The sequence below is a fragment of the Humulus lupulus genome, chromosome 7 (assembly GCF_963169125.1).
Source record: "Humulus lupulus chromosome 7, drHumLupu1.1, whole genome shotgun sequence".
NCBI classification, from domain to species: domain Eukaryota; kingdom Viridiplantae; phylum Streptophyta; class Magnoliopsida; order Rosales; family Cannabaceae; genus Humulus; species Humulus lupulus.
In genome coordinates, this window is record NC_084799.1 from 129,043,943 (window position 1) to 129,071,906 (window position 27,964).

General features: G+C 39.1%; 2 protein-coding genes across 2 annotated transcripts; one reads left to right on the forward strand and one right to left on the reverse strand.

The window, feature by feature from the left end:
• On the forward strand, positions 1-27,675 carry LOC133788623 (gamma-tubulin complex component 2). The gene is made up of 21 exons (XM_062226181.1): positions 1-165; positions 261-319; positions 400-445; positions 576-710; positions 1,071-1,202; positions 1,573-1,656; positions 1,739-1,837; positions 1,969-2,060; positions 2,564-2,636; positions 2,710-2,862; positions 3,002-3,121; positions 3,275-3,328; positions 13,694-13,777; positions 13,868-13,942; positions 14,025-14,156; positions 25,106-25,231; positions 25,316-25,423; positions 26,338-26,400; positions 26,509-26,583; positions 27,033-27,235; positions 27,308-27,675. The coding sequence occupies exons 1-21, from the start codon at positions 79-81 to the stop codon at positions 27,432-27,434; spliced, it is 2,127 nt and encodes a 708-aa protein (XP_062082165.1). The 5' UTR covers positions 1-78; the 3' UTR covers positions 27,435-27,675.
• LOC133788625 (uncharacterized mitochondrial protein AtMg00810-like) lies at positions 14,171-16,210 on the reverse strand. The gene has a single exon (XM_062226183.1). The coding sequence runs from the start codon at positions 15,786-15,788 to the stop codon at positions 14,622-14,624; it is 1,167 nt and encodes a 388-aa protein (XP_062082167.1). The 5' UTR covers positions 15,789-16,210; the 3' UTR covers positions 14,171-14,621.
• Positions 27,676-27,964: the final 289 nt, after the last annotated feature.

Here is a 27,964-nt window from a genome sequence, read left to right on the forward strand (position 1 = left end):
ACATAAAATAAAATAAAATTACAAAGTTCGATATTCAATTTTCAGTGCTGTCTTTACTCTCTCCCACTGTCCGTACCCATGGAGACCTCTTCTTCGACGCTTTCGTCTCCTTCGACCCCTCGCTGGAACTCCGACAGGCCTTTCCTCACAGGTCGCTTTCACCAGGTCACTCTCACCTCTCCGTTTTCTTTCCCATTTTTCTTAATTCCATCCAACTTTACAATTTTCCGGGATTGGGGATTTGATTAGATTCCATTCAGGAAACCAAGACCACCTCCCGCTTCGCCGAAACGAAGAGCCATTCCGTTGATTCTTTTAGGTATCGGATCAGTTATCAATTCTGGTAATATTGAAGAAAAAAGTGAACACATATTTATTTACTTTTTGAATTTGTTGCAGCCTGGGATCGGAAAATCCTATTGGGTGTTACAATGCTGCGGTTCAGGTAAAATCTATATTCCCTATTTGTTGTGTATTTTGATTTTCCGATTATGTCATTCTTTTTTGGAACTTCATTTCGTGAACTGGAAATAACTGAAAATTAGATCTTATTATGATGTTGTTTGATTATGCAGGAACTTATTCTTATTGATGACCTACTTTCTGCATTGGTTGGAATTGAAGGAAGATACATTTCCATTAAAAGGGTCCGTGGAATGGAGGATAGTTTTACTTTCCAGGTGGATGCGTCCATGGATTTAGCACTACAGGTGCAGTTTAGTACAACTTTTTAGTTGTTGTATAATTGAATACGTTTTGCCATGTGGGGTTTTCCTTAAAATATAATGTGGCTTTGTTAATTCTAATTTCTGGACTTTATGGCTATTAAAAATTTAAAATAAACTTTACCAGCCAAAAAATAGTGATTAGTTTACTGAGTGTTTAATGTGCTTTAATCTGTTAAATTTAAGCTGATTTTTTATTTTTGAATTGGGACACCAATAGCATGTGGCCTTGTTCAATTATTTCATTTAAAGAAGTGTAGAATCATCATTTTTTCCTCTTACTTTACAGCTGATTCTAGTTTTTTAACTTAAGATATCTGTGTTGGTTGATACATACTGCTTCAGGAATTAGCTAAGCGGATTTTTCCATTGTGTGAAAGCTTCATGTTGATCAACCAATTTGTTGAATCAAGGTCACAATTCAAGAATGGCCTGGTCAACCATGCTTTCGCTGCTGCACTAAGGGCACTGCTTCTAGTAGGTTTTCTTCCTTCAAGTCATTAATTTTTCTTAGTTTTTAATTCAGATTGATGTTAATTTGTTGTGTAATATGCCTAATCAGTAGAAATAACTGCAGTGCTCTACTGTTTCTGTCAAACCCTAAGATGTGTATTTTCTTAACTAGTAGAATCAACTAAAGTAGCTTTGATTTGGTTGATTCTTGTTATCAACTTGTTTCTTTTAGGTTAAAGTTGAACTGTAAGAAAAGAAAGTCAAAACTGGAGATTCATTTGGAATTCAAATATGCTCTGATGTTTTGGTTGGTAATCTATTGATTACTGAATTTGCTAATACAATCAATATGCCTCACCTCACTGACTGTGTGTTTTTGTTTTTTCATTTCTAGGATTACAATGCCATGGTGGCACAGCTTGAACATCAATTTCGACTTGGAAGACTCTCACTACAAGGGTTGTGGTTTTACTGTCAGGTTTGGCTTCTCTTAAAATTTTCTTATTTGCATAAAGGTCATTAGGTTGTTTACTCAGGACTCTCTCTATGGTATGTTGTAGCCAATGATGGGGTCCATGCAAGCATTATCATCTGTCATACAGAAGACTTCTGCTAACAATTTTGCAGGCTCTGCAGTTCTTAACCTCTTGCAAAGCCAGGTTACATCTCACACATAAGACTTAATTTGCTGGAACAATAAAATGTCATTTCATTGTGGCTTCACTCATCAACTGTAGGCTAAATGTCCCTCCTTTTTGTTTTCAAATTGATTTACTCTTTCAATATTTAGGCTAAGGCAATGGCTGGTGATAATGCTGTAAGATCCTTGCTAGAAAAGATGGCACAATGTGCAAGCAATGCATACCTTAGCATATTAGAGAGGTACATACTACACGTCTCCTCTCAATATTACTTTGTTGTTTGCAGCAAAATTTCCTCAATCAACTTTAAAAGTGTTCACTTGATTATGGACTTTGGATTTGACTATAAAATGTTCTATCTGGTGTACTTGTTCGTGTAATGTTTTTGGAAAGGATCTCAAATATTTAGGACATGATGTATTTTTCCATTCGTATTGTTTTTCCTTTAATCGCTTTATATGTTGGACTTAAATTTAATCTTTTAGAAATGATTATCCTTTGACGCTCAAGATAGCACTGTGGAAATATTTTGTCATTATTATATTATTTTGGATAGAATTAATTATTGTTGTTTTAAATCTATTTTTTTGGTTGAATATGTGTAAAACCATGCCATGTTTTGTTTTATTTCTTTTATCTGGGCACTCTTGGCCTTGAGCATTTTCTACCGGTATCTTTTGCATCATAATTATCAATTCATTCTGATTGATTTTGTTTCTTGTATGGTAATAATAAACACCTCAGGTGGGTCTACGAAGGGGTAATTGATGATCCTTATGGTGAATTTTTCATTGCTGAGAACAAAACTCTTCAGAAGGTAAATTATTTTCTTTCAGAATGAGTCCAGGTGCAAGTCGTTTTATGATATTTACAGTTTTAGAATTCTACAGGAGAGCCTAACACAAGATTATGATGCTAAGTATTGGAGGCAACGCTATAGTCTTAAAGATGGGATTCCCAGTTTCCTTGCAAATACAGCCGGGACTATTTTGACAACAGGAAAATATCTAAATGTCATGAGAGAATGTGGGCACAATGTTCAGGTTCAATTATAATTTATATCTTTGCTTTCATTCATTAAAATTATTTTTATGTTTATTGTTATGGAGGGGAAATTAAAGATAATAATAGTAAATTCCCTTGCCCTCTTTGTAGATTTTATTGATTGGAATTTATGTCTAGGTTCCTGTATCAGAAAGCTCAAAATTGATGAGTTTTGGTACAAATCATCATTATCTTGAATGTATAAAATCAGCTTATGACTTTGCCAGTGGAGAGCTCCTTAATCTCATCAAAGAAAAGGTGAAGCTCAACTTATTTCTGAAATGCATTGTCTTGTATCTTGTTTTATTTCAAGTTCTGAGAGAATATTATATTCATATGGTATTTTCTAAATGGCACTTGATTTACATTATTGATCAATCTCCTATGATCATTATGCTATTTTTATTGCAGTATGATCTTATGGGAAAACTGCGATCTATAAAGCACTATCTTCTACTTGATCAGGTATATCAAAAACTTATGATGCTCTATTATTAACAAAATAGAAGCTGGTTGTGTTGACAGATAGAGAAATCAAATCCTAAAGATTTGATCTTTTAGTTCCCTGATTTATAGGAATTTTTTATTATTATGTAATCAAAGCCTTGATATGTTTGTAGCCTATATAATACCAGCCCTAGGTTGTAATTTAGAATCACCAAAAAATACATACAGAAATAGAAAGGTGATTATTTCTCACCATTTTTCACATGGTATCACCTCTGTCGCATCTCCGAGCCGTACGACTCTATCTTCTCCGATCGTCCTAGCTTGGTCCGACTATCTTTTTTTTTTATTTTATTTCCGACAATCTCTAGGTGCCCATCCTCCAGTCATCGAGTCGCAACTCTAGTCGCAGGTCTCCTCCTATCGCATCCTCTACTTCAGATGATCTCTTCGGTTCCAGGCGCTCTAGTCCAGTATCCTCTCCGTCCAATCCTCGGTGCCGAAGCCCTCTGTCAGGAGGCCCAGTCCAACATAGCCCTTCGTCCAGACCCATCGTTGGTACAACAACTCTCGACTATTAGAAAGTTAGTCGTTCTCCTCGCAAGCCTCGGTTCCTTCAGATCTTACAGCTTCCATTGAGGTCTCCTAGTCGCACAGGTCACGATGTCCACCTGTTTCTTCTCAAATTAGTGGGCCCACCCAAACTCAGACCCAAGCTCAGGCCCATAATCAATCCACCATTGTGTTTATTAAGTCTAGGCCCACAAACCTTCATCCACCTTCCTTAAAAGCCAATTTTGTTCCCGACTCTCATAGTACCTCAGCTGCACACTCTGGTTACATCATGGATAATCGATTCTAGCGCAACTGATCACATGACAGGTTTACCTCACTTGTTTGATTCTTGTTATCCATGTTCCACTAACTTTAGTATCAAAATCGCAGATAGCTCTTACTCTCCTATTGTAGGAATTGACACCATCAAATTGTCTGCTAATTTACATCCTAAATCAGTTCTTTATGTACTCTCCTTGAAATGCAATTTAATCTCAATTTATAATAAGTTAACTTCTAATAATCACTGCCTTGCTAAATTTGTGTCAAATTCTTGTCACTGTCAGGATCTATCATCGGGAAGGATGATTGACTGTGCTAGGATTCGTGACGGACTTTATTTCTTTGATGGGCAACTTCAAATAACAGAGCAACCTTCTTTACTTTGTTTGAATTCAAGTTCTATTTCTAATTCCTATGTTTCAAAATCTGATTTTGATTTAATTTATCGAACAATTATGATATGGCACTATTGACTTGGGCATCCAAATTTTTTTATACTTAAAACAATTATTTCCATCTTGGTTTATTCATAAAAAGGTTGCTGATTTTCAACGTGATATTTGTCAAATTGTCAAACACACACGGGTCTCCTTTCCTCAAAAAATGTATGCACCTTCCCGTCCTTCCTTTCTTATTTATAGTGACATTTGGGATCCCTCAAAAGTCACTACTTCTCATGGTAAGCGTTGGTTCATTACATTCATTGATGATTACACACGGAACACTTGGGTTTATTTGCTTAAACATAAATCTGAAGCTTGTCAAGTTTTTCAAAACTTCTATCATATGATCTGAACGCAGTTTCAAACATCTATTCGGACACTACAATGGTACTGAATATTTTAATACTACTCTTAGTCCCTTTCTCCTTCATTATGGGATTATTCATCAAAGTTCCTGTGTGATACACCACAACAAAATGGGGTGGCCGAACGAAAAAATCGTCACCTATTAGAAGTTGTATGTGCTCTCATGTTTACCATGCATGTTCCAAAATATCTTTGGGGCGATGCTATCCTCACTGCTACTTATCTCATCAATCGTCTTCCTAGTCGACCCCTTCAGTTCAAAACACCATATTCTGTTTTTTAAACTATGTATCCTCGTGTGTCCACAAATACTTTGCTAGTCAAAATTTTTGTTTGTACTTATTTTGTCCACATTCACTCCCAAAATAGGAGTAAACTTGATCCTAAAGCCATTAAGACTGTTTTTGGGTTATTCTCCTACACAGAAAGGCTATTGATGTTATTGTCCTCTCACCAGAAAATCCTATACCTCACGTGATGTCACCTTCTTCGAAAGTACTTACTTCACTTCTACCTCGCTTCGGGGGAGCATCATAATCATCACGAGCAAGAAGCTGATAGACCACCCCTGACCTACGTGTATGCCAGGAAGGATAGAAGCAAAAGAACGCCAAGTCAGCAGAGAAGGAATAGAGTTAGTTAGAAGGGAAATTGTTTGGTATGTTGGGGTATACGATAGAGCCGTAAGCCTTAGTATATAGTGTGTTTGGTTAGTGTGAGAGGGTGTGATTTTTGTCTGAGAGTTTATTGTATTTTGGAGAGAACCAAGCTCTCGAATTCTTGGTATTTCAATGAAAAGACTGGCTGTGAATTGTTTGAGCTACTGAGTTGATTGTTTAGCTTTGTTATTCTGTGTTAATATATCATAGTGGTATAAGAGCACAGATCTATCCCCTCCTCTCTCTTTTGAACCTAAACGCACTCCTTTCTCTTCTCCAGAGCCTGAAATCTCTCGAATGGTTTCTGAGTTTGAAATCACTCCTTTCTCTTCTCCTGAGCTTGAAAAATCTCCAATGTTTTTTGAGCGTGAACTTCAAAAGATCTAGGTACTCTACCTTCTAAACCTCCATCTGATCTAGATATTCATTCAGATCTAGATATTCCTATTGCATAGAGAAAGGGAACTAGATCTTACACTCAACACACTATTTCACAATTTATTTCTTATTCAAAATTGTCATCACATTTAAAGCTTATACCTCTAGTGTGTTAGATGTTGTGATCCCCAGGAATATCGATGAAGCACTTGGTACTCCTCAATGGAAAACAACAGTTCTTGAAGAGATGAGAGCACTTGAATAGAATGGAACTTGGGAATTAGTGTAATTGCCACCCGGAAAGGTGATAGGGTGCAAATGGGTGTTTACCGTCAAATACAATGCTAATGGATCTATTGAGAGGTACAAAACTCGATTAGTTGCCAAGGGTTTTACTCAAACCTACGGAATTAATTACACTGAAATTTTTGCTCCAGTTGCCAAACTCAACACTGATGGAGTATTACTCTCGCTTGCAGTTAACCTGGATTGGGAGTTGCAGTAGCTTGATGTGAAGATTGCATTCTTGAATGGTGATTTAGAAGAAGTGTATATGAGTCAGCCCCCGGGTTTGAAAAATCTCCCAATACAACTAAAGTCTGCAAGATAAATAAGTCTATATATAACTTGAATCTCCTCGAGCATGGTTCAACCGTTTTTTGAAAGTAGTCAAGGGACTTGGATACACGCAAGGTCAGACTATTCATACTATGTTTATTGAACACTCCGGGAAGGGAAAAATGTCAGTGCTAATTGTGTATGTGTTAGGCAAACTCCTGCAAAAAGAATAACAACACGCACAGATATGGGAACCCAGAAATAATATCCACTGTATATAAATCTCCCCCTGGAATTCGAGAGCCAGGAAATCTCTCCTCAGTCCATACAATTCATAAAATACGCATAAAAGAAAATCCCTTCACCCAATACAATGTTTACTTACTATTTGCTTTAGGTGCACCATACCCCCTGCACCTAAATCTAACAGATTAAAACCCTCCTAACCATATTTCAGCCACGTGTCTCCCTTGCTTTCCTCTCTGCTCTTGTGTACACGTATGTGATAGGTGGTCTATCAATACCCCCTGCCCAAAGTCTCACCTTGTCCTCAAGGTGAAAACTGGGGAATTGCTGTTTGATGACATCAAAGTTTTCCCAAGTGGCTTCAAATGCTGGTAAGTTAACCCACTTAATTAGAGCTTGTGGCTGCTGTTTTTGGGTCCCTGGGCGCACATCCAAGACTTGTTCGGGCTCTAAAATCCACTCTAATTCTTCTGTCAAATCCTTGGGAAGTTCAGTTGCCATTTGTTGATGTCCAAGAGCTGCCCGTAGGAGTGAAATGTGAAAAACTGGGTGTATTTTGGACTCCGGTGGTAGTTGTAATTTGTAAGCCACTGCCCCAATCTTCGCTACTACTGGAAATGGGCCGAAGAAACGTGGAGCTAACTTTTCATTTCTGCGTTTGGCCAAAGATCTCTGTCGGTACGGGCGAAGCTTCACATACACCAAATCTCCTATTTCAAACTGTAAATCGCGCCGTTTGCGGTCTGCCTGGTTCTTCATCTTCTGCTGGGCACGCTGTAAATTCACCTTAAGAAGTTCAATGATCTCATCACGAGATTGCAGATTGTACTCCACAGCTGAGACGCGGGTTTGGGCTGGTTCATAGTGAATCAAAGGTGGCGGTTCGCGGTTATAAACTGCTTTGAAAGGAGTCATTCCAGCGGAAGAATGGTAAGAGGTATTGTACCAATATTCTGCCCAAGGAAGCCACTTAGCCCACTGCTTAGGTTTGGAGCTAACAAAACAGCGTAAATAGGTCTCCAAACAACGATTTACGACCTCCGTTTGCCCATCGGACTGTGGATGATAGGCTGAACTCTGCTTCAAAGTTGTGCCCTGCAAACGAAACAGTTCCTTCCAAAACAAACTAAGAAAGATCTTGTCACGATCCGATACAATGGATTGTGGGATTCCATGAAGGCGAACAATCTCGCGCACAAAGATGGCAGCCACAGTAGTAGTCGAGAATGGATGGCGAAGAGGAATAAAGTGGCCATACTTCGACAAACGATCTATTACAACAAATATTGAGTCAAATCCATTGGATTGAGGAAGACCCTCTATGAAGTCCATGGAAATGTCTTCCCAAATCTGATTTGGAATGGGTAAGGGCTGCAATAAGCCAGCTGGAGACTGAGCCAAGTACTTGTTTTGTTGACAAATGGCACATGCAGCAACAAATTCCTGAATATCACGCCGCATTCCCTGCCAATACAGATCACTAGCAACCCTTTGAAGTGTCTTAAGGACTCCCGAATGTCCCCCAATGTTACTCCCATGATATTCTTGTAAAAGTATTGGAATAAATGGAGAGGAGGTAGGCAATACCAACCTGTCTCGGTACTTCAAACAGCCGTGAATATAAGTATACCCCTCCTTAGCTTGCCCCGTTTGGACCTCTGTAATCAACTTTGACAACTGTGGGTCAGCCATCACATGGGCTTGCAAATCTGCCATAGACATCACTGTCGGAATGGATATGGCAGCTAGCTCCCCCTCATGCGACACCCTAGACAAAGCATCAGCTGCTTTGTTTTCCAAACCCGGTCGGTATTGAATGTCGAAGTCGTATCCTAACAATTTCGTCAGCCATTTTTGATGTTCCGAAGCAACCAGCCGCTGTTCTAATAAGAATTTCAAACTTCTTTGATCCGTTCGCACCAAAAATTTCCTCCCTAATAAGTATGGGCGCCACTTTTGAATAGATAATACTATCGCCATTAATTCCCTTTCATAGACTGATTTAGTGCGAGCCCGTTGAGACAAAACCTGGCTGTAATAAGCTATTGGCCGCTGTCGCTGCATTAATACAGCCCCTAGACCCGCTCCGGACGCATCCGCCTCTAGTACAAAAGGGGCTGAAAAATCGGGCAGCGCTAAGATGGGCACCGAACACATGGCAGCCTTGAGTTTTTCGAAGGCGTCTTGCGCTTCCGCATTCCACCCAAAAGCCTCCTTGCGTAGTTGGTCTGTTAAGGGTCTTGCAATGGCACTTCTTCCTATTGGCATACAACTCGTGTTGTCGAAGCCGTGAAAGTACCAACTCCAAGTGGCCAACGTGGGCTTCCAGTGTGGGGCTGTAAACTAAAATGTCATCAAAGAAAACAAGTACAAATTTCCTTAAAAAATCACGGAACACCTCATTCATAAGTGCCTGAAACGTCGCGGGGGCATTTGTGAGACCAAATGGCATGACCAAGAACTCATAATGCCCTTCATGAGTCCTAAAAGCTGTTTTCTCTACATCCTTGGCTGCTACTCGAATCTGATGATAACCGGACTTGAGGTCTAACTTCGAGAATACTGTGGCCCCATGTAGTTCATCTAAGAGCTCATCTATAACTGGAATAGGAAATTTATCAGCTACTGTTTCCCTATTCAGTGCACGATAGTCCACACAGAACCTCCAACTTCCATCCTTTTTCTTGACTAGTAACACCGGGTTGGAGAAGGGACTAGTACTGGGCTGTACAATTCCGGACTGTAACATTTCTGCCATTAAACGCTCTATTTCATCCTTTTGGACCTGGGCATAACGGTAAGGACGAACTGAAATCGGCCCGACCCCTTCTTTCAGTGTAATCGCGTGCTCTCGAACTCTTGTGGGTGGTAATCCAGCTGGCATATTAAAAACTTCTTCATGTTTCTGCAAAACTGCTGCCACCTCTTCTTGTGAACCCAACTCTGCCGGCTCTATGTCCCCTTGAACCAAAGAACTCAGCTGCACCCAATATCCTTGCCCCTCGTTTTGGACTGTTCGTATCATGACTTTGAGGGAAATCTGTGATTTACAGAGAGTCGGGTCTCCCTGCAATGTGAACAATGTTCCAGCTATCTCAAACCGCATCACCATTGTTCGCCAATTTACTTGCATATTTCCCAACGTTTCAAGCCACTTTATGCCGAGTATAACATCTGCTCCCCCCAAATCAAGTGGCAAAAAATCAGTCACTACTTGTAAGGTTCCTAAATCCAGTGTAACTTGGGAACAAATTCCTTCAGCCCGCACCTTACTCCCGGTTCCCAGCAATATGCCATAGCAGGTTGTGTCTGTTAGTGGTATGTTAGCTGCCCGAACTACTTCCGACGATATAAAATTATGTGTCGCGCCACTATCAATAAGCACAGTGACCTGTTGCTGCCCTATTTTCCCAGCCAACTTCATGGTATGGGCAGAAGAGATCCCTACTAAGGAGTTGAGAGATAATGTTGCAAGCGTTTCTTCTGTGGTGTCTTCTGAGGATGAGTCTGGAGTTGCTGGTGGTGATTCCAGATTTGGTGAACTGTCTTCCTCGTCCATGATTAACATAACTTGCAGCGTCTTCTGCTCGCATTCATGGCTCCTATGAAACTTTTTATCACACCTGAAACAAACTCCCCTAGCCCTTTTATCTTGGTATTCGGCCTCTGTCAGCCGGTGCACTTGTGGTTGCTTGATCGGCGGGGACAACTTAGCCCCTGTGGTGGACGACGGCGCCGTGGAAGATGACCCAAAAGATGTAGCTGGCGGCAAGCTCCTGGACGAGAAGAAGGGAGGGTATCGTGGAAAGGATGTGTTTCCTGGGGTGGGCTTAGCAGCTGGTACCTTAACATTTGGGCCAGATAGCAACAATTGTTGCCCTTCCTCTATACGTTGGGCCGTCTCCATTATCTGGGCTAGGCCCACGGGTTGCAAAATGTGCAAGGGCCCTTTGATTTCTTCCTTCAGCCCCTTAACAAAACTCCCTTCCAAAATATGTTCGGGTACCCCACTGACCCGAGATGCCAGTGTCTCCCATTTCAGGCGGTAGTCCTTGACAGTGGTCTCCTGCACCACGGACAACCACTCCTCCGCTGTGGAACCTACTGGAACTGTGCGGAATCGTAACAGCAATAATGTCTTCAACGCCATCCAGGACGTTATCGGCCTCCTTTGATTTTCCCATTGGAACCAGGATAGAGCATCTCCCTCTAATCCAATGATTGCCGCCTCTAGCATGTGTTCCTCTGACATCCTGTTCAGAAGAAAGAAACGCTCGACTCTGAATATCCAGTTGTTGGGATTGTCGCCGGAGAACAACGAAAGCTCCATTCGTGGTGGCCGGTAGTCTCGACCGTGTGGGTGTTCTGGCGAAGGCCACTGATCGGACCTGTGGAAGTGAGGATGGGAAGATGGACCTGGAGCATTTGTAGCCGGTCCCGCTGCCGACGAATTCTCTGCCTCTACCGCCTTCCACTGTCTGTCGATGCTAGCTGCAGTCGTCTCTGGTCGGGGCTGCCCAGCTGCTTGGAAGAACTGAGTCATTTGAGCCACCATGAAGTCCATTTTCTTCTGCATTGAAGCAAATTCCGATTTCAACGCATCCATCTCTTGGGGTAAGTGCTGGAAATCAGATCGAACCCCCATCAATTCCGACCGAAACCCCAACTGTAGATCTTCCAATCGCTCCTCGATAACCTCCATAGGTGCGTCCTTTTTTGGTCCCATTAGAAGAAGGGCTCTGGTACCAATTTGTTAGGCAAACTCCTGCAAAAAGAATAACAACACGCACAGATATGGGAACCCAGAAATAATATCCACTGTATATAAATCTTCCCCTGGAATTCGAGAGCCAGGAAATCTCTCCTCAGTCCATACAATTCATAAAATACGCACAAAAGAAAATCCCTTCACCCAATACAATGTTTATTTACTATTTGCTTTAAGTGCACCATACCCCTTGCACCTAAATCTAATAGAATAAAACCCTCCTAACCATATTTCAGCCACGTGTCTCCCTTGCTTTCCTCTCTGCTCTTGTGTACACGTATGTGATAGGTGGTCTATCAGTATGTTGATGATATAGTCGTCACTGGTAATAACACCGAAGATATGAATTCAATCAAAGAAATGTTGGCAAAAGAGTTTGAAGTCAAGAATCTCGGCACACTCGAGTATTTTCTAGGGATGGAATTTGCTTGAAGCAAGAAGGGTATTTCTGTGTCCCAAAGAAAATATACTCTTGATCTTCTAAAAGAGATAGGTATGCTTGGAAACAAGCCAAGCAAAACTTCAATTGAGCTCGGAGACAAAAAGAGGATGTTTGAAGGAAATCCAATTGACATAGGAAGGTACCAACAACTAGTAGGAAAGCTAATCTACCTCTCACACACCAGACCAGATATCGCCCTCCCAATAAATCTTGCCAGTCAATATATGCATGATCCGTGTCAAGGACATCTCAATGTAGTATATAGAATTCTGAGGTATCTTAAGCATATTTCACGTAAAGGTCTTTTCTTCCAAAAGACAACTGAAAGAAAAGTTGAAGCGTTAATAGATGCAGATTGGGCTGGGTCAGTTGATGATAGAAAGTCTACATCTGTGTATTGTACAGTGGTATGGGGCAATGTGGTAACATGACGTAGTAAGTAGCAAATAGTGGTTGCTAGAATCAGTACGGAAGCAGAATATAGAGCCATAGCCCATGGAGTGTGAAACAATATGGATCAAACGCCTATTAGAGGAGTTGAAGATTGAGTATAAAGCCCCTATTCAGTTTTACTGTGATAACCAGTCTACTACCATCAATATTGCCCATAACCCTATACATTATGACAGAATTAAACACGTTGAAGTGGATCGACACTTTATTAAGGAGAAGACTGATGGAGTAATTATCAGCATTAAATATGTCCAAACAGATCATCAATTGGTTGATATTCTCACAAAATGGTTATTTGAACGATTATTTGATTTCCTAGTATACAAGTTTGGGCTCATCAATATCTATAATCTAGCTTGAGGGGGAGTGTTGACAAATAGGAAAATCAAATCCTAAAGGTTTGATCTTTTACTTCCCTGATTTATAGGATTTTTTATTATTCTGTAATCAAAGCCTCGATATGTTTGTAGCCTATACAATACTAGCCCTAAGTTGTAATTTAGAATCATCAGAAAATATATACAGAAATAGAAAGGTGATTAGTTCTCACCATTTTTCACAGGTTGCTTTCACCATTTTCTATTGAATTTACAAATATTAAGCTTCTGGTTCTGTAACTCAGAGACATATGTATTTTATTCTATGGGCCAAACAAACTATTATGCTCTAGGGAAATTTATTTAGCTTAGAAAAAAGTATTTGTTTCAGTGAAAATGATCAAATATGTTATTGATAGTAGAATTGAACAATTATTGATTCAATTATTTTGAAAAGGATAACTGGAAATCTATCTATATTATTGTTAGTCTGTTATATAGTATACCAGAAAAATAAAATAAATGATAAACAGTATATTAGGTGAAAGTATATTGTATTTATATTCATTGAAAAAGGCAGAACTACTCTCCCTTTTATAGATAAGATACAGCGGCAGCCTATATAATAAAGGTACTAGGTCTACATCATTTTAGGAATCTAATAATTTCCCCTATACTTACAAAATATACAGCCACACCTCTATAAGAATGAGGAAGTAGATTTCCCTGATTTGATTGTTTTCTCCCCAAACAGCTTCACTAGAAACTGATTCCATTGGGTCCATGCGTGTTTCGATTTGGGTGTGAAATAGCTGCATTTTCATTTTTCTCTTGGCAGTGTATTGAATTGTACCTATATAGTGCTAATTTTGTCTCACCAATAAATGAAGTTCTAAAATGGTAATATGTATTACAGGGTGATTTCCTGGTCCATTTTATGGATATAGCCAAGGATGAGCTGATAAAAAAGGTTGATGAGATTTCTGTGGAAAAGCTGCAGGTTTGGTCCTTACCTTTCACACATCTTTCACATAAAATGTATATATCTCTTATAATATTGGGGCTTTAATGACTGGTTTCTTTGCTGAAGTCTCTGCTAGACCTAGCTTTGCGTACTACAGCAGCTGCAGCTGATCCTTGCCATGAGGACTTAACGTGTTGTGTGGTAAACAACTCATTCTCCTGTTTACAACTGAGAAACTTGTTTTTTTACTTTTCGTAAATCCGCATCTATTTTTTTGTTTCAGGAAACATGTTCTTTGCTCAAAAGACTAGGCACTCTCAAAGATATTGAAAATAGCAGAAATGCTCTCGATGGTAATGGCCTAGAGGAGCCAGTAAATGTAACCGGACTTGAGACACTTTCATTGAGTTACAAGGTCTGTTTCGAGTTGGCATTTTCTTTCATCATTTTTATCTTTTTCTGTAATTAAGTTGAAAAAAACAATATGAGGAGGCCACCCTTGTTTTCTAGTTCAAGTTTTTGATGTGTCTACCAAAAGACTGTCTAGCCACGTGAGTCTAGCTGAAGTGGTTGGGGCCCAAGTCCCCATAATGTATATAAAAAATCAAATGATTGTGCCTAGCAGTTACTGGTCTGGGATAGTGATAAACCTGCCCTACGTGTAGTCAACAAAGAGGGTAATTTCTGTATATTATTTCTCATAAAAAACCATGTATTTAACATGTACAAGGATCCCTTAAAAGGGAAATAAAATCAAATAATAATGACAGAATAAAACTCTTAACTATACCCTACAAATATGGAACAATAAATTACAATAGCTGACTTACAGCCACACAAGAATAATACTAAAAATAGAATGATTTTCTTACACTCCCCCTCAAGTTGGACTAAAAATATTCTCCATAGCCAGCTTGCCAGTTAGAAAATCAAACTGTGTTTTACATAATCCTTTTGTAAAGATATCTGCCACTTGTTGTTCAGTAGGGACATAAGGCATACAAACTTGACCACTGCCAATTTTCTCCTTAATAAAGTGCTTGTCTACCTCAACGTGCTTTGTGTGATCATGAAGTACTGGATTATGGGCAATTGCAATTGCTGCCTTGTTGTCATAGTACAACTTCATGGGAGTTGACTGTGATGACTTCAGTTCTTCAAGCAATCTTTTTATCCAAATCATTTCACAGATACCATGAGCAACAACCCTGAATTCAGCTTCAACATTGCTTCTAGCTACCACAGTTTGTTTCTTGCTTCGCCAAGTAACTAGATTCCCACCAACAAATGAGCAATAACCTGATGTAGATCTTCTATCTACTATACTTCCAGCCCAATCTGCATCGGTATAAGCTTCAATTTCTAGGTGTCCTTGTGGTTTGAACAAGAGACCTTTCCCAGGCGTTCCCTTAAGATACCTTAGAATTCTGTGAACAGCATCGAAATGCTTTGAACCAGGTGAATGCATAAACTGACTTACCATGCTCACAGAGAAAGCTATGTCTGGCCGTGTATGGGACAAATAAATTAGTCTCCCTACTAATCTTTGATACAACTCCTGGTCCTTCACATTCTTCAAATCTACAGGTTGAAGTTTAACATTAGGTTCACTAGGTGTTTCAGCAGGTTTGCAACCCATCATACCTGTCTCATTGAGAAGATCCAGTACATACTTACGCTGGCTAACAAAAATACCTTCTCTGGACCTTGCAAACTCCTTTCCAAGAAAGTAGTTCAAATTACCCAAGTCCTTGATTTCAAACTCTTCACCGAGTCTTCTTTTCAACTTTTCGAGTTCACTAGAATCATCCCCAGTGAGCACAATATCATCCACATATACAATTAGAACAGCCACTGTACCTTCTTCTGAATGTTTGTAGAACATTGTGTGATCTGCTTGACTCTGAGTATACCCATAACACTTTAACACCTTTCCAAAACGTTCAAACCAGGCTCTAGGAGATTGCTTGAGTCCATATAAAGACTTTCTCAGCTTGCACACTTTTCCTACTCCATGGTGATCTTCGAATCCAGGTGGAAGACTCATAAACACTTCATCTTCTAGATCTCCATTAAGAAAGGCATTTTTAACATCTAACTGGTGTAAAGGCCAATTAGAGTTGACTGCTAGAGATAATAACACGAATGGAATTAATTTTAGCAACTGGAGCAAACGTTTCTTGATAATCTATTCCATGTGTTTGAGTAAATCCCTTAGCCACAAGCCTAGCTTTGTATCTCTCAACACTTCCATTAGCTTTGTATTTTATTGTAAACACCCACTTACATCCTACAATTTTCTTCTCTCTTGGCAACACTACAATTTCCCAAGTACCATTCTTTTTTAGAGCATTCATTTCCTCAAACACTGCTAGCCTCCAATTCGGGTCATCTAGTGCTTCCTGAATATTTCTAGGCACAACCAGTTCAGAAATTTTAATAGTAAATGCTTTATAGGGTTCTGATAGGTGATCATAGGATATGTATTTGGCAATAGGATGTTTGGTACAGGCACGGGTCCTTTTTCTAAGAGCAATAGGAAGATTATCTACTTCAAGATTTTCTGGGGCCAACTCTGGGGTAGGCTTAGGATCAGAATTTGAATTTAAAATAGATTGAGATGGCTGAATAATATGTGGATTTGAATCATAAATAGGAATAGAAGATGAAGAATTACTTGGAATACTTGAAGCACCATTGTCCAGGGCTGGCAATTGACTAGGCGCAGGGATGATAACATGATCTCGAACTCTTTCAGCGACATTCTTCCTTGAATATACCACAGGTTCAAGGTTGTTACGATTTTTAATTAATCGTAGCATTTCTTTTTCTGACAAACCAATTTCAGATTCAACAATTATAGGATTAATCTCCTTAATACTAGTGTCAAAAGTTTTACGTAAAGGTTGAACAGTTTCCCAAAAATTTGATTCCACTAAATTCTCCCCTGAATTAAATTTTTCGAAAAATAAGGGATATTTTCCACAAACAACACATCCATAGTTATATAAACACGTTCAGTAATAGGATTAAAGCATTTATATCCTTTTTTATTAGGAGGATATCCCAAAAAAACACATTTTTCAGCTCTAGGATCTAACTTAGACCTAGACCTTTTAGGAATGTGGACATAAGCAGTACAACAAGAAATTTTCAAAGGTAAATCAAAATGAATCCTAGAATCTGGAAAGAATTTTTTGAAACTTTGCAATGGAGTAATATAATTCAAAATCTTGGTAGGCATCCTATTTATCAAATAAGATGCAGTAAGAATAGCATCACCCCATAAATATTTTGGAATCTGCATATAAAACATCATAGCACGAGCTGTTTCTAACAAATGTCTATTTTTTCGTTCAGCTACACCATTCTGTTCAGGTGTATCTGGACAAGTAGACTGATGTAAAATACCTTTTTCTTTTAAAAAATTTCCAAGAATTTTATTAAAGTATTCAGTTCCATTATCAGTTCGTAAGATGCTGATTTTTGTTTGAAATTGAGTTTCAACCATTTTGTAAAAATCTGCTCCACTTCATTGTTTTCTTCCATCAAATAAACCCAACAAAGACGAGTATGGTCGTCTATAAAAGTTACAAACCATTTTTTTCCAGAATTAGTGGTGACTTTAGATGGTCCCCAAACATCACTATGAAAAAGATAAAAATGTTTGGAAGAATGATAAGCAGTTTTAATATAAGATTTACGTTGGCTTTTGGCCAATAAACAACTTTCACATTGAAAAGACAAAGGATTCAACTTTTTAAACAAAGTGGGAAACAAATGTTTTAAATAAGAAAAACTAGGATGACCTAGCCTATAATGCCAAATCATTATTTGATCATAAACAAAAGAAGAACTGGTGCTACTAAGCCCTTGAGCAATTTTACTCTTAGAAATATTATCTTCAAAATAATAGAGACCATTTATCATCCTAGCACTGCCAATCGTCTTCTCCAAACTCTGGTCCTGAAAAAGACAATAAGATTCATGGAAGATTACACAACAATTAGAATCCCTTGATAATTTACTCACAGATAGAAGATTGCAGGTTAGATTAGGAACATGAAGAACAAATTTAAGATCTATTCCTTCAGATAATCGTATAAGACCTTTTCCTACAATAGGTGAGAAATTACAATCTGCAATTCTAACTTTTTTATCACCTGAACAAAGTATATAGGAGTCAAACAAATTAGAAGAATTTGTCATATGATCAGAAGCTCCGGAGTCAATTACTCAAGGAGCATAAGCTGGAAAGAAACAATTTAAAGCATTTATTTCTTTACCTGATTCTGCAGAAACATTAGGGATACCAGATGAGGACGAAGTGGATTTCAGCAATGCATGAAGTTGAGCCATATGCTCCTTAGTGGAAGGACTAGCCTCGACTTCATTTGTAGTAGGGGTGCGACTATTTCTTTCAGCCTTGCTCTTCCAATTCGCTGGTTTTCCATGGATTCTCTAGCAGGTTTCTCGAGTATGGCGAGGTTTATGACAGAAATCACACCAAACACAGGGTTTCTCATAAGGTTTTGGCAGATGTGAAGTGTTCTTACTATAGCCTCCTCCAACAGCAAGGGCTGATCCTTCAAGAGTAGCGCCTCCTCCAACAGCAAGGGCTGATCCTTCAATAGTAGTGCCAATAACCTTTTTTCCCAGCATAACACTCTTACTCTCCTCTCTTCTAACCTCAGAAAAAACTTCACCAATAGAAGGTAAGGGCTGCCTTCCAATAATTCTCCCCCTTACCTCATCAAACTCAATGTTGAGACCAGCCAAGAATTTATAAATCTGGGTTTTCTCAATTGTTTTCTTATGGGGTTCACCATCTTCCACAGATTTCCATTAATAGGTATCGAAGAGATCCAAGTCTTGCCATATTCGCTTCAGCGAATTAAAATACTTCGTAACGCTGTTCTCGCCTTGCTTTATTTCTCCAAGTTTAAGGTTCAATTCGAATACTTGAGAGTGGTTTTCGAGATCAGAATACATCTCGATAACATTGTCCCAAAGTTTCTTTGCTGTAGGATAGCACATATAATTCGAGCTGTTATCCTCCATATAATTAACAAGCCATGCCATAACCATAGAATTTTCAGCATCCCAAGTGTCGTAGGTTGGATCTGCCTCTGCTGGAGCCTTTTTCTCACCATTCAAATACCCCATCTTTCCTCGACCTCTCATATACATCTTAACCGATTGATACCATCTCAGAAAGTTGTCACCATTCAAGCGAATAATGGTAATTTGGACAGAGTGGGATTCAGCAATGGTAGATTTGGTTGGAACAATAGTGGTCTCGGAGGGATTGATTTTTGTGGTGGCTGACTCGCTGCTATCAGACATAGTGGAGTGGGATTAGAGAGAGGCAGGCTGCGATTAGGTTTTAGGGTTGCGTGTTTGCTCTGATACCAAGTCAACAAAGAGGGTAATTTCTGTATATTATTTCTCATAAAAAACCATGTATTTAATATGTACAAGGATCCCTTAAAAGGGAAATAAAATCAAATAATAATGACAGAATAAAACTCTTAACTATACCCTAAAAATATGGAACAATAAATTACAATAGCTGACTTACAGCCACACAAGAATAATACTAAAAATAGAATGATTTTCTTACACGTGTATACCAGAGGAGACAATAGAAAATAATGGAAAAGAATTAAGTCCTAGTTGGCTTTAGTTTAATATTATATCTTTTGTATTTTAATTCTTGTATCTAGTTGGCTTTATTCTTTATTTTGATTGGCTGAGCGGTCTTATTTTTGGGAAGTCTATATATAGGGAGGGGAAGGGAATTGTAAGGGGAGGTGTGAAGATAGAAGTAAGACTTTGGTGGAGAGAATAGCCCTCTCGAAAGGCTGTGCTAGGAGAGTTTTGAGCCTCTCAAATGCTCAGTTGTAAACATGTCATTGTTATTAATAAAGTTGTTCTTTGAGGAATTCCATTCTTGGATTTTGAAACAAAGATAGAATTATTCTTACCTAAGAAAGATCTATCAATTTGGTGTTGTGAACAGCGGACATGGGACCCAAGAAGAGTGATTCGGTCAATGTTCTGGAGGAAAATATGGAGCCATTGAAGACTGAGCTTTCTGAAATCAGGGGGTCTATTAATGATTCAATTCAACAAATGGGTCGACAGATACAAGAACAACTCCAAGAATCGCTCCAACAATCTCTCCAATAGACGCTACAACAACAATTTAAAACTCTCTTGAGTATGCAAGAAAGGTCAAGAAACCTCCAAGAACCACGGGAAGGGGGAGTACAAGTTTCTGACAGTCAACAAAAGGAGGGCAATAGGGTATTTGATATGCCATTTGAACCGCAGCACAGTGAAGTACAAGCAGAACGCAGAAGAGAGACCATGGGGACATCACCAGCAAGTGGATTTCAAGAAAATCGTGGTTCAGACCGAAATTCCTTTGATAGGGGAACTCAGGGGACTCGATTCAGGCATGAGAATCGACTGAAGAGATTAAAAATGCCACAATTTGATGGGGAAAATCCGGATGGATGGATCATGCAAGCAGAGAGGTTCTTCACTTGTAATGACTATGACGAGGATGAGAAGGTTGAAGCTGTGTTTATCACATTTTCTGGAGATGCATTGCTTTGGTATAAATACGAAAACAATAAGAGAGCTATCCATAGGTGGGAGGAAATGAAAAGATTGGTGTTACGACATTTCCGGGACACCCAAAACGGCAATCTACATGACCAATTTCTGACTATTCGACAGGAAGGAACTATGGCTGATTATAGGAGGAAAGTTGTTGGCACCATTAAAGGATATAGACCCGGCTTGTAGCTGAGCACTTTCATGAATGGGTTAGTTCCGTCTTTAAGGGCCGAGTTGCGCATCCAGTGACAATGGAATGTAGATGAAGCCATGGACATTGCTCAAGACATTGAAGACAAAAATAAGGCCAAGAAACAACGGTTCTCTGCTTTCCAACGCACGGTCCTACAAGAAACTTCAACAAGAATGGAAATGCCACCAGCTCGAACTTCATGACCAATTCCAATACCGATGTACGAAGGCTCAGTGATTCTGAAGTCCAGCAAAAGTGTCAAAAAGGCTTATGCTTTCGTTGTGATGACAAGTGGTCACTGGGGCATCGCTGCAAAAAGGAGCTCCAAGTCGTAATGACACCCGACGAAATTGAGGAAACCATATCGGATCAAGATTCGGAAGAAGAAAGAGAAGAAATCGTGAGGTTGGATTCCATAGAAGTTAACAAAACTATTGAAGTCTCCCTCCAATCTGTGGCAGGATTATCCATCAATAAAACCATGAAAATCAAAGGGCAGCTTGGGTCAGCTGATGTTGTCATCCTCATCGACCCCGGGGCTACCCATAATTTTATATCAAGGGCCCTAATATCCAAGCTACATATTCCGGTGTCTAAAACTAAAGAATATGGGGTCACCTTGGGAAATGGAGAGCTTATGCAGTGTGATGGGGTTTGTAAAAATTTGAATGTCCACTTTCAAGGAGTTGAAATTTGGGACGATTTCCTACCATTACAGCTTGGTAGTGCTGATATTATCCTTGGGCTGCAGTGATTAACTACATTGGGAATGACAAAAGCTGATTGGAAATTACAAACTATGTAATTTCAACTTGGACAGAGAAGTGTAATAATTAGAGGCGATCCTTCCCTTGGCAGATCCTTAGTTTCTCTCAAGGCCTGATTAAAACAATACAAAATGAGAAACATGGAGTATTACTGGAGTTGAATCATGTTACGATGGAGAAAGATGCCTTTGAACCCTACATTCTAGATTTCCTATCCAGCTTCATTACTAAATTTAATGATGTTTTTGAAATACCTGTAGGACTGCCACCAGCCCGTACACATGAGCATGCCATCACTCTTGTTCCAAGAGCTGCATCGATTAGTGTACGACCTTACCGTTATCCTTATGCACAAAAAGCAGAAATTGAGAAGCTGATATCCGAAATGTTGACAGCAAAAATTATACAACCGAGCAATAGCCCATTCTCTAGTCCTCTGTTGTTAGTTAAGAAAAAAGACGGGCCTTGGAGATTTTGTATCGACTACAGAGCCTTGAATAAAGTGAAGATACCAAATAAGTATCCAATTCCCGTGATAGATGAATTACTTGATGAACTTAATGGTGCTCTCATTTTTTCCAAACTGACCTTAAATCAGGGTACCATCAAATAAGGGTTAGATCTGAGGCACGATGGCCACTACGAATTTCTGGTAATGCCATTCAAATTAACAAATGCTCCAGCAACCTTTCAATCCCTCATGAACGATGTTTTCCGACCATATTTGTGCTAGTTTTCTTTGACGACATTTTAATATACAGTCGAACAAAAGAACTGCACCAGCAACATTTAATGGAGGTCATGGAAGTATTGCGACACCACAAACTATATGCTAACCTAAAGAAGTGTGCCTTCGGCCAAGCACAAGTGGAATACCTCGGCCATATAATTTCTCACCAAGGAGTTAAGGCTGATCCTATTAAAAATCAAAGCTATGATGGGGTGGCCGATACCTAAAACTATTAAAGCTCTCTGAGGATTTTTGGGCTTAATAGGATACTATAGAAAGTTCGTCACCAACTATGCTAAAATAGCTCAACCATTGATTGACCAACTAAAGAAAGACCAATTCTTGTGGGGTCTAGAAGCAAAACAAGCATTCCGCAACCTACAACAAGCAATGACTACAGTGCCAGTGCTAGCTTTACCTGATTTTTCCCAGCCATTCGTTATCGAAACTGATGCTTCAGGACATGGTTTAGGAGCTGTTCTTCAACAAAACCAGAAATCAATAGCTTATTTCAGCCAAGTTTGGGGGTTCAGGTACGAAAAAAATCCATCTATGAAAAAGAATTAATGACCATAGTTTATGCAGTGACCAAATAGCGACCTTATCTCTTGGGTTGCAAATTTCGAGTACGAACCGATCAAAGTCTGAAGTTTCTTTTGGGACAGCAAGTTATCAGTTCAGAGTATCAAAAATGGGTTTCCAAGCTGATGGGAATGGATTTTGAGATCGAGTACAAACCAGGAACCAGCAATAGAGTGGCTAATGCACTCTCCCGACAAAGTGAATTAGCTACGGTGGACCACTTATTTGTTTCAGAATGATAACTATGGCCCGAATTAGCTTCGGAAATAGCAGCTGATCCAGTACTCTAGCAGCTACTTCATGCTCTTCAAACTGGTACAAAAAACCATCATGTTTTCCACTTACACAATGGCCTACTCCACTATAAGAATCGCCTGGTTACCCCAAAAAAATCGCACTTAATTCCACAGATATTGGAGGAATTCCACAGCACTCCATTCAGTGGGCATTCAGGAGAGCTTAAAACTTATAAACGTTTAGCAGCCGAATTATTTTGGGAAGGTCGTGAACAGATGTCCATAATTTTGTGCAGCAATGTACGGTGTGTTGGCAAAATAAATTGCTCACTACAGCTCCAGTCGGGTTACTACAGGCTCTTGCCCTTACGGCCCAAGTTTGGGATGAGATTACTATGGATTTTATTGAGGGCCTTCCGACATCAGAGAGGTGGAACACTATTCTTGTGGTTGTTGATCGACTCTCGAAATATGCTCATTTTATCAAGCTCAAACACCCATTTTCTGCTCCTACAGTAGCAGAATTCTTTATGAGGGACGTGGTCCGTTGACATGGTCTACCCTAGTCCATTATCTCAGAGAGAGATAGGATTTTTCTGAGTAACTTTTGGACCCATCTCTGTAAGTTACAGGGTACTACTCTTAAAAGGAGTACAGCTTACCACCCACAGATAAATGGGCGATCCGAAGTTCTCAATCGATGCTTAGAAACCTACCTTCATTGCTTCAACTACCAGCAGCCAAAAAAATGGTCCAAATGGATGGCATGGGCAGAATATTCCTACAATACTTCACACCATTCTTCACTCAATTGCACCCCTTTTAAAGCTCTTTATTGCAGGGATCCTCCATCATTAATTCCTTACAAAAAGGGGACGGCTGTAATATTTTCTGTTGACGGGCTATTACTGTTTTGGGATGCCATATTAGACGACCTCCGGATGCACCTACTTCGGGCACAATTCTAGATGAAGCTCCAAGCAGACAGGAAGTGTTGACTTGAAGAATTTGCAGTTGGGGACATGGTTTTCCTCAAACTAAGACATATCGACAACAGTCCCTTGCTCGATGTCCCAATGACAAACTTTCTGGTTGATATTATGGTCCTTTTTCCGTTATTCAACGCATTGGTCCCGTCGCTTACAAGCTGCAACTACCAGACCATGCCCGAATCCATCCCATTTTCCATGTCTCTCAGCTCCGCTGCGCCATAGGTCCAGCTCCAAGTGCCGCTACAATCCCTCCTCAGTAGACAACCGACTTAGAACTCCACGTGGAACCAGAGGCGGTCTTGGATCAGCGATTTGATACTCCAACAGCCGACTACCCTTCTGAAGTCCTCATCAATTGGAAATCCTTACCTGACTTTGAAGCGACATGGGAACCATTTTCCACCATCAACGGACAGTTTCCCCTATTCCACCTTGAGGACAAGGTGAATGTTATTGGGGGTAATGATAAACCTGCCCTACGTGTATACCAAAGGAGACAACAGAAAATAATAGAAAAGAATTAAGTCCTAGTTGGCTTTAGTTTAATATTATATCTTTTGTATTTTAATCCTTGTATCTAGTTGGCTTTATTCTTTATTTGGATTGGCTGAGCTGTCTTATTTTTGGGAAGTCTATATATAGGGAGGGGAAGGGAATTGTAAGGGGAGGTGTGAAGATAGAAGTAAGACTTTGGTGGAGAGAACAGCCCTCTCGAAAGGCTGTGCTAGGAGAGTTTTGAGCCTCTCGAATGCTCAGTTGTAAACATTTCATTGTTATTAATAAAGCTGTTCTTTGAGGAATTCCATTCTTGGATTTTGAAACAAAGATAGAATTATTCTTACCTAAGAAAGATCTATCAGATAGCTGCTAAGAGTTGATCTTTCTGTAAGAAATCTTTAGTGGAGCAGTGATTTTAATTTATTACCTTCTCCAGTCAACTGTTCTGGAGATGCCACCAAAAAAATAATCTGGAGTTGCACATTTCCCCCGTTTTGTGCTTGTACAGACTATTGAATGTCATAGTGTACCATTACTGCATAAATTATATTGGTGATATTGTTGAAACTTGGAGAACCTTATTGGGTTTTCGGTTTTATTTTCTTCAAACTAATGCCATGGATTAGTTTTTGGAATGTGAATAAATTCCTGGGTGTAACCCTTTTCAAATGTGACCGTGTTCATACAAATATGAAACTGACTGAGTTCACTATGAATGTTGTCTCTCTCTCTTTTTCAGGTTCGATGGCCATTGTCGATAGTTATCTCTAAAAAAGCTCTAACTAAGTATCAGTTGATTTTCCGCTTTCTTTTCCACTGCAAACATGTTGATCGTCAGCTTTGTGGGGCTTGGCAAGTGCATCAAGTATGATATACTCCTCTATCAACTTTGTATTTCTGAGGACAATTAGCACTTTCCCTTTTATCTTTTCTAATTTAATGACTGCAGGGAGTTCGTAGCCTTAAAATGCGTGGAACTGCCATTCCCAGATCATCATTGCTCTGTCGCAGCATGCTTAAATTTATTAACAGCCTTCTACACTATCTAACATTTGAGGTGCATCCAAATCTCTCTCTCTCTCTCTCCTTTTTTTTTCATTGAATTCTCCTTTATGGTTTCATTTAAAACACAAATCACCATTCTGTTCTGTTTAAACTGTGTATTCCACTCATTTAATTTAGTTCCTTTTCGCATCACTTACATCTGCTGCACTCTTCATTTTACTTTTATTTTACCCCTCTCTGTTTGTTAACTTTTACATTATAAATCTTTGCTGAACCATATTGGTAGAAACCTGTAGGTTCATAGCTCACAACAGATCAACAAGAAAAAAAATAGGTAAAGTGGTAGAGTTACTATTGATATCCCCATTGTAACACCTAGGTATTCGAGACACCCAATACTTTCCCAAGAGCTGCTGTTCATTTCACTACAATTCTCATGATCCCCTCATTCTTCTTATGCTTACATATACTATATTCCAGCTCATCTACTACTCACTACAATGACTTATATACCCCTCTGTAATCTATATGCTATCAATATCCAGGATCTATCACATAGGCTAAAAATTGTGGCCTAGATAATTGCTACACAATTTGTGTACATGTTATGACACTAACATGTTGACACATTGTCTAGTTGTTGAATCTGACAATAGCAGTGCATTAGTCTATTAACTGCTATTTTGTATTTTGAGAAAGTGTTGCATGCAAGGATTTAATTTGTATTGAAGAGATGAGCTGCTAGTTTAGTATTGGTAGATTTCTGACCTATTAATTTATAGGATATCGATATGGGGTTCATTTTATCATGTTTTTCCTGACATATGGTTTCCCTTAGTATTGAGGATTTTACTTGCATATTGTATGAATCTGGAATTCATTTTATCACGTGTTTCCTGAAATATGGTTTCCCTTAGAATTGAAGATTTTACTTGCTTGCAGCCTTGACAAAGTAATTGCTTTCAGGTTCTTGAACCAAACTGGCATGTGATGCATAATAGACTTCAGTCGGCAAAGAGTATAGATGAGGTCAAGTCTTCCTTCACAGAATTTTATTTGACATTCTGTTAGATGAGGCTCCTCTGCTCCCACATGTTGCTGCTCCGCATGTTTCTCACATGGTTCTTTCTTAAGCAGGTTATCCAGCACCATGACTTTTTTCTTGACAAGTGTCTGAGAGAATGTTTGCTTCTTTTGCCTGAGTTACTCAAGGTTAGTTCTGTATCTATTTTTACTTTTGAGTGCTGATATTATTACTTAATAAATTCCTCCAGATAAATCCATAGGCTTGTGCTTTCAGATAACCAGTTGCACATAGGTCATGAAAAAGTGAACCTTTAAATAAAATATACAAATGGGCTTATATAGTTTGAAAATTCAGATTAGCAAAAATGAAATTTTCCTTGTGGAAGCATATTAGTGAGTAAAGCATTGAGTTTCTCGCCAAATCTTAATTCAAGCATCATCTCATGTTCTGATTTCTCGTTACAACTTGCATTCCCTGTAGTTTTCAATGAAAGTAGAAGATGGAAACAGAATGAATACTCGTATAGAATAGGATTAAACCTTTCGCTAACTTTACACTAGGGCCTACAATAATTTTTAGTGGCTTTATGCTTTTGTTGTAATTTGATGAGCAATAACAAATTCTTAAAATGCAGAAAGTGGAGAAACTGAAATCTCTATGTGTACAGTATGCTGCCGCAACACAGTGGTTAATAACATCTTCTATCGATATTCCCAGCATAGATGAATCATTTGATGATTCAAAAGTGTCAGAAAATTCCAAGCAACTGAAGTCACGGAGCCCATCTCATGCACTAAAATTAAGTTCCAGCAATACAAATGTCACAGATGCCATACTGTAAGTAAAAAATTTTGGTCACTTGCATCCCCACCTAAGCAAATATTTATTCTCTTACACTTAAAATTGCAGCAATTTTGAGAGGGAATTCAACACGGAGCTTCAGAGCCTTGAACCAATTCTTAGCAGTAGTTCCCAAGCAGAGCCACATCTGACCCACCTAGCACAGTGGATCTTAGGCGTTGGAAATGAGCAATGAATTTATGAAGATCCTACACTACCTTGAGTTGCTACACTGTTAACAAACTGTATATATATTTTCTCTGCGATGGACTTGTGCATGTGTGTAGAATATCTAGTTCAAGAGTGAGTCAGATGATTTTTTTTCGAAAGTAAAAGTTTTCTTTGTGCGATGGACATGTAAAATGATCTGTCTTCTTCACATTTGGCTACCAGTGTCATTCTCATTGTTTATAAGAGCGCTTTTTATTCGCCTTTCAGTAGAGATGGACAATTTCAACAGTAAAAAATCCAAGTATATAATTAATTCTGTGGAATTAGAGACTATCAACTAATTTATTGGAGTTGCTATGGACACCCTTGGTGACCTAACAACACTACTCGATGCTTCTTCCGATTGGAACCCCAAATTTAACTTGAAATTATTTTAACCAACTACTGTATCGGACACCATATGATACCCAGTGTTCAATATATTGAATTAGTGACAAATTGTTGAAGTCATCAATTAGTCAAGTAAATAGGTATGCTGATGTGAAATAAAAAAAA